The following is a 7,453-nucleotide window of genomic DNA, read 5'->3' as shown; positions in this document are numbered from 1 at the left end:
CTAAAAACCCTTTAAATCTTAAACCCTTAAACTCTAAGTTTCAAAATCCTAAAATCATAAAATATGAAAAACCTTAAAATCCAAATTTCAAAACCCAAAACCTTTGAAACCTTAAATTCGAAAAATTGAAATCCTAAACCCTAAATTTCAAAATCTTAGAACCTAAAACATTGAAACCCTAAACCTTCAAATTGAAACCTTAAACTTCTAAACCCTAAAATCGTAATCCTAAAAATTTCCAAACCTTTAAAACCCCAAAATTCAAAACCCTAAACCCTTAAAACCCTAAAACCTTAAATCTCAAACCCAAAAATCCAAAACCTTAAAATCTTGAAACCCTAAAATAATACCCTAAATAAAAAATTCATCAAACCCTAAACTAACCTAAACCCTAAAATCAACACACAACTTCAAATCATCACCAAACCTTTAGGCTCCATCTTAAACCCATACTTAAAACTATTATGAAACTCTAAAGATACGTATAAGAATCTCAAGTGGAGTAATTTGTTCCCAAATATTGCCTAGAATATGAGATATTTAGGAAGTTTTATTTTATTAAATGCAGTAATAATGTGTTTAAGAAAAAAATGAGATCTTAAATATAAATAGTCATACCTAAACTCTACTTAGATGTTGGGAAGTCAAGGTGATGTCATTATATTTAAGAACCTGATTTCAAATTTGCATTCATCACCTTGCATAACATCATTTGGCTTACATGCTTCTATTCATTATTATTTGTACTTGTTTCACATGTTCGCACCTTTAATTATCATTTGCTAACTAACTATACCTTCATTAGTTTTTTTGCACAAAAATATTTTTTTAAATGTAGTTTAAAAATGTGGAATTTTAAAATAAAATAAAAATAACATTTCAAAAGGAATAATTCTTAGTACTTTGCCTAGATGTTGGAGAGTCACCAACAATCATCTTTTACAAAAAGTGTTATTTTCATTTTAAAGAATGTTGTGATAAATTTTAAGGAAAAACAATTATTTTAAATTCTACCTGGATGTTGAAGAATTTTAAAGTAATTCTTTAACTTAAAGAATTACCTTATTTTTTTTAAAAAAAAATGAAAGGAATTATTATTAAATTTTAAATCGAAATCATTTTACCCAACATCGAAAATAACACATGATTAATTGATACCAATTTATGAGTGTTGTAGGGGTGCTAATATTTTCTCACACGTACCGACTCTCAAATCCAATCTTGTTTTTTATGAACCGACAATTGTCTTTTTAAGAAACTCTAAACCCATTTTTATAATTTTATTAAAAAGATAAACTTTTAGATGACTAATCATATCCTAAAAAATATTAGTGGTAACTTTCCTTTGTTTTCTCAATTTTTAAATCTTTACGTCTAGCGGCCCCAAATTCGTTATGACAAACCCTAAATCCCAAACTAAACCTCAAATCTTAAATCGTAAACCCCAAACCCTAAAAGCCAACCCTAGACCCATTCTTATACATTTGCATTCATTTTAATAGATTGTTATATGTATTAACATTCTTGAATTGTCATCCATGCACTTTTATCTATCATCACATTTTAATTGTCATACATATACTATGTATTATTATGTTCATACATATAATTTATATGGTTTATGAATAAAGTATTTTAAGAACATGTTTTAAAAATGGTAATAAGGTAATATTTTAAGTAAAAACAACCCTTGAGATCTGGCCTAAATATAAAAGAATTATCAATGATTATCAATGGTTATCATTTATACAAAATATTATCTTAATTTTGTAGGGCATCTTGTAAACTTCTAAAATTAAGGACATTTTTTTAAATTTTGCCTAAATATAGGAGAATGAAGGAGGCATTTTGATACTTAGGATTTTTTTCATCTTGTTCCAAAACAATCGATTTTATTTTTCAAGATTTCAAAACAATATAATGATTTGTTTGTAAAACATGAAATTCAAAGTGATTTATTTTCAAGAAATAATTTTGAAAGGAATAGAAAAAATTTAAAGAATTAATTTACAAACATTAAAGTTAAAACTATTTTTACAAAAACTTAAGAATAATATATAATTAATTGGTACCATTTTTTCTAACAAGCGCAGTGATGTGCTAATCTTTTTTCATGTGTAACTGAATTTTCAAATTCAATTTTATTTTCAAAGATCAAAATATTTTTTTAATAAATTTTAAACTTGTTTTTAATATTTTATTAAAATATTAAATTTTTTTGTGACTAATCACATTATAAAAAAAATTAATAACGACTCCTTAATTTTGATGTTTTCTTGATAAAAATGCTTTTTAATTGATTTCCCACATTTAGTGGTTGGGTTCACATACTTGTATGTCATGACAGACATTGAATCTCGAGTCAAATGATTCAATCATTGTATCATTCGAATCAATTTGTATTAATAGAAATATTTTAAAATAATATAAAAAATTATAATATATAAATATTTTTTTATGTGCATATTATGATATAAGAATTAAAAATATTTATTTATTACTTAAAAAATTTACAAACAAAACTAAGCTTATAAAGTTTTTTTAATGTTTAGTTTTTTAAAATGTGTTTTTTTTTTAATTTTTAACTTCCTTTGAAAAAAAAATTTTCTTTTAGTGAAAAAAATGAATGAATCAATAATTAGTATATAAAAAATCATATTGGTTTGACTCGGAATGATAAAAAAACTCAACAATCTCCATTTTTTTCATAAACTTGATAAATCAATTCAACTTTTTCCTACTTAATTGCATAAATAGTTCAAATATGGAAACAACTCGAATTAAGGGCCAGCTTATCAAATTGTTCAGTTTGACCGCGTAGGTCCGATTGAGTTTAATAATGATGTAATTACTAATTATGCACCAAATTAAAATTTTGTGATAGACCTTGTAGCCTACAAATAATCACCTAGTGGCTTACAAATAATCATTTTTAATCCTCAAAAAGACAATACTAAACTTAAAATTCTTAATACTTAAATAGATTATCTTGAAAATTGAACCCTTTGTAAATTGAAAATAAAAAATCCCAACAAAAAGTATTGTCAACTATTCTACTAGTTAGTTTCCTTGCCATTATAGATGGATGGAGCTATGACAAGTTCCGAAGTCATGTGCTACATTTACTTAGATTTAAGTCTTAAATTTACATAAAAAAAATGTTTACATTTATTGTATTTAAGTCAACTGTTCTTTATTTGATTTGGAAAAATTCGAAATGCTCTTCGGTTTTAATAGAGTGAATAAAAAATTAAAAAAATAAAAATATAGAAATTATTTTCTTTCACAAATTCCAAAAATCATGGGCTATATCTAATAAATATTAATATGTTACCCGTACTTCGGGTTAAGATTAATAATAAATACACGTTAAGATTAATAATATATATGTATTATTCTATTAGTGGTTTTGGAGTATTGAGGATTATATTTCTCTTACACAATACATTCATACATTAATTAATCAAATAATTAAATTGAGATAGATAAACACATAAGTGAGAAATATATTAAAAATAAAACATATTATCAAGAATTCTTAAGTACAATTATTAAGTGCATTAGAAGACTCTTTAGCACATATATTTTTAAAAAGTTGTAATTAAATATATACATGGATACTTGAATACATTAGATATTTTATAGTGAAGAATAAGAAATTTATATTGGTATATTGCTTAAATAATAATTCTTTAAGAGTTAGAATTTTACGATCTATTGATGATAATAATCTCACCTCAAGTATCATATCTTTGAAAAAAAAAAAAAGAAATTTGGTTCAACAACAAAAAAGTATTAAAGAGCAAAGCTCCAAAAGATTGCCCGCAAAAATTTTTAAAAAAAAATTTAAATCTTTTTTGTATCCACATAAACAAAAAAAAAAAAAGAAAAAAAATGCTTAATACATACATTTTTTTTTCAAGAAATCAATATACAATACCTAATGTTAAAACTTAAAAGTAAAATATGGCTTTTACTAAGAATAAGAGTCATATAAAAAAAAAAGAAATTTTATAAATAAAATGGGATAATTGACCTTACCTTCATAGTTGTTCGCATTTTAATGTGTATACATACATTAAAAGCTACCCCCTTATTTTCATTTTCTGTACACCTTATCAATGTAATAAATATAACTTGGAGGATAAATTTGGAAAGAACAAACTAAAGCTTCTCCATAAGCTTCTGTTGAAATAATCAATGTTCAAGTTGTCCCAAAGCTTTTCTCTCCCCCTTTCTCTTCGGGCTGCCGATCACCGGTGCTTACTCCTTGCTCTTCCACCAGCGGCAACTAAATTCTGCATGTACGGCATGTTTTCCCTAAACTTTTTTTATCGTGACTGTTGATCAATTCTTGATTTTCTTGATTTTGTGATGTTGGGGTTTTCATTGATTTACCCAATGATATTCAGCTCAAGAAAGTTTTTCTTCCTTAATCACTTTTAAAGTTTATTTTATTCAGTTAATAATAAATTCTCACTCTTTTTATATATATTTTTTTTCTTCTTATTGGGTTTTGTTTTAATTCACTTTTTAATGGGTCGTTTTTTTTTTTTTTTTTTTTTTGCATGTCTTCTTTAGCTTTTTTCTGATTCCTCTGGATCTTATCTTATAATGGGAGATATCCCCATCTTATAGTTCGGCTTTAATTTTATGAATTCACTGTGTACATTTTTTTAATTGTTCAAGAAAAACAGCCGTTGAGTTCTTTGTTAAAGAAAAAAAAAAGCCATGGCGTTGAACGGTGGGCCGAGATCGGCTTCTATGCTTCTGACTTCGTCATCTCAATCGTTTCTCTCCAAGTCAGCCAATAGAGGGTTTCATTCCAATGGAGTGAAGAGGATGGGGGGAGGCCATGCGCATGGCCATGATGAACCATATTACCTTCATACTAACGTTTGGGAATAAGATGTCTTTGCAGGCTGCCGATGTTCCAAACTTGGATGCGATAGCATCAGCGAGAGTTAATGGCCTCTGGACCCTATGGAAGTAGGTTTGGGTTGTGGGAGTGACACGGCACATCTTTCGCGGCTATGACCCGAGAGTATATTACCGAGGGCGAGGATCATTTAAGTCCATGGGGGCTGGGTTGGCAATGTCACCTGGAGATATTGCATTCAAGGTGTGTAACCTGGTTTAGCTCTCCTTTTTTCTTTTTTTTTTTCCCATTCATTCTTCACCTACACTTCTTAATACATTATTTGCTGGTACTATTTCTGTAATTGGACCATTTATTAAGCCTGCCTTGATACTATCCAAATACAAATAATTAATTTATGATTCAAGAATTTCAATATATTAGCTTAAAGCGTAATGTGGACATTAGTTTTGATATGAATGAAGAAAATTTTGGTCATAAGCTGTATTTTTATTTTCAGATTTAATATAAAATATTGATTAATAATTGTTGCCTGAGATGGTTCTATATGATTAAACTTACAGTTCCTTTCTCCTTACCAGATATGATCTAGCTTCTGACTTTATCACTTACATGACGGGCCGATCGTCTTAAAGATGATACTTATTCTTTTTTCCAACAAGTTAATATGCTATCGTTCCGTATATTTTCTTCAGAACACCTTGATGATTTTGTTTTTGTACATGATTACCCATTCCAATAATCTCTTTCCAGTCAAATTTTGCTACCTCGGATGAGAAAACTGGCATAATTACAAGTAGGAAAGCTGACAGGCATTTTGAAAAGACGGGCCTATACTTTGTGCTGCCCTGGATAGAATGAAGCTCCATTCTTTTCTTGAGTATGAAGTAAAGAGTTAAGTACAGATGTTTTTAATTGCTGTAATTGTCAATTTATGAAGTTATATTCTTCCACTTTGGTTCTGCTGGATATAAAAAAGTTTAGCTTACTCAACTAGGTTTTATTTTCACATAGCCATTTCGGTTATGGACTTTACTTTAATTGACAGTTTTGAACCTTGAAATGTCTTAGGCACAAATGCTTATAGTTGTTGGCTAGATGGTCATGAGAAGGTTTTGTTCTTTGTGAACTCTGTTAAGAATTGCTGGAAGCTTTAAGCCCTATTGTTCAATATGTAATACTAAGCCATGTACTCAATCACTTACAGGCATGCAACAGAACACCGATGTGGAGTTGTTGTTAAAGGACCAAGACTAAGTGGAAATATATCAGGAACCGACCCATTGAAGGACAACCGCTTACTTCTGGAAGCCAAGCCTTTAGATGATACTGATGAAGCAAGACACACAGCTGTAGTTGTTAATAAGTTATCCAGGGAGATATCGAAGATTTTGGTTTCTCACCCTTTGAGTGCAAAAAGGTTAGCAGAAGGGAAGAACATCTAACATTGTCCTTTTAAGATGTTGTGCTATCCGAATTGAGGTGTGTTGTCCTAAAACTTCCCAAATATATATTCATTTTACTTCTTTGAATGTGGAGAAAAAAATATCTGCATTTTTCATTTTGCTACTTGATGCTATGTTACTCACACTTGGGGATGAGTGTTGTTCTATATATTTTTTTATTTTTATAATCATTGATTCTAAAACTCTTAATTGAAAAACAACAAACCTTAATCCTTGCACGGTCTATATTTATTTTACTTCCCATGAATGTTAACAATTATATATTATTCTTACAGTAATATGTTGCTCCAGTGCAAAAAAAGCGAAGCGCGGGTAACCCCCTAGTTTAAGTGAAAGTCCTTTTTTTTTTTTATAATTTATTAATGAGATGCAAGAGCAACTTTAATGTCAACTAAACATTATAGTAGTGCACATTCACTAATGTCAAACATTGTAGTATTACATATTCAATAATGTTAAATCTATCTTTCGCTCATATTCTAACCACTGAATTTCAATGATCAATTTGTTCGTCTGTCGATTTTGCAAGCAAACAATCCAACTGGTTTGTTATACTTTATATCACGTATAGCGTAAAAACATAAATTTTAAAGAGTTTCTCAAGTCACACCTGATGCAATAGGCTCAGTCACCGACTCAATTGCAGCCAGACTTAGTCTATTAGCATATCGTTAAGAAAAAAAAAATCTACTTTTCATTAGAAATGAAAAGCATTCAAAGTGAAGAGATTGGCCCTAAATATATGATTAAATCATTTTCGACAAATAATAGGACGAACCCAACAGGTATATTATTCTTTATCTAAATTATTTCGGGAAAAAAAATCAATTAAAGCTTACAACAACCTTATACGGTACACATTGAATAATAAGAAAACTGACTATTTAAAATAATAATAATAATAACAAAATAGAACCCATTGACCATTGTTTATAAAATAGATCATAAATATATTACAATCACCTTCACGACAATCTCAACAATGACAGTATATGACAGTCTATCAATAAGAAAAACATATATGAAAAATATTTTTAAAATCTAAGACCATAAACCCAAAAGAAATCTAATGTTTAGAACAAAAACAAGGTCTAAAACCCAACAAATA

At 28.4% G+C, this 7,453-nt stretch overlaps 1 protein-coding gene across 8 annotated transcripts; it reads left to right on the top strand.

The window, feature by feature from the left end:
• Nucleotides 1-4,144: 4,144 nt before the first annotated feature.
• Nucleotides 4,145-6,559, top strand: LOC111286465 (uncharacterized). Of its 8 annotated transcripts, XR_016342830.1 has the most exons (5): nucleotides 4,145-4,304; nucleotides 4,690-5,122; nucleotides 5,633-5,773; nucleotides 5,951-5,991; nucleotides 6,087-6,559. XR_016342830.1 is itself a non-coding variant. In XM_022876446.2 (3 exons), exons 2-3 carry the CDS (start codon nucleotides 5,034-5,036, stop codon nucleotides 6,322-6,324), a joined length of 327 nt encoding a protein of 108 aa, XP_022732181.2. In that variant the 5' UTR covers nucleotides 4,146-4,304; nucleotides 4,690-5,033; the 3' UTR covers nucleotides 6,325-6,559. The 8 variants fall into 8 exon arrangements, 3 of the variants coding, with proteins under 3 accessions (XP_022732181.2, XP_022732182.2, XP_022732180.2); XR_016342827.1 differs by lacking the exon at nucleotides 5,951-5,991; XR_016342826.1 differs by having other exon boundaries at nucleotides 5,951-6,559.
• Nucleotides 6,560-7,453: the final 894 nt, after the last annotated feature.

Source organism: Durio zibethinus, chromosome 6, assembly GCF_047325235.1.
Source record: "Durio zibethinus cultivar Kanyao isolate XHJ-2024 chromosome 6, ASM4732523v1, whole genome shotgun sequence".
Classification (NCBI taxonomy): domain Eukaryota; kingdom Viridiplantae; phylum Streptophyta; class Magnoliopsida; order Malvales; family Malvaceae; genus Durio; species Durio zibethinus.
The sequence above is the reverse complement of the archived record's forward strand: the minus strand, read 5'-3'. Positions and strand labels throughout refer to the sequence as shown.

Bases quoted from the DNA above. Each gene is read 5' to 3' on its own strand.
- LOC111286465 (XM_022876446.2), top strand. From the start codon at position 5,034: ATGACCCGAGAGTATATTACCGAGGGCGAGGATCATTTAAGTCCATGG. The intron at 5,123-6,086 runs GTGTGTAACCTG...AATCACTTACAG, and splicing joins CTGGAGATATTGCATTCAAG to GCATGCAACAGAACACCGAT.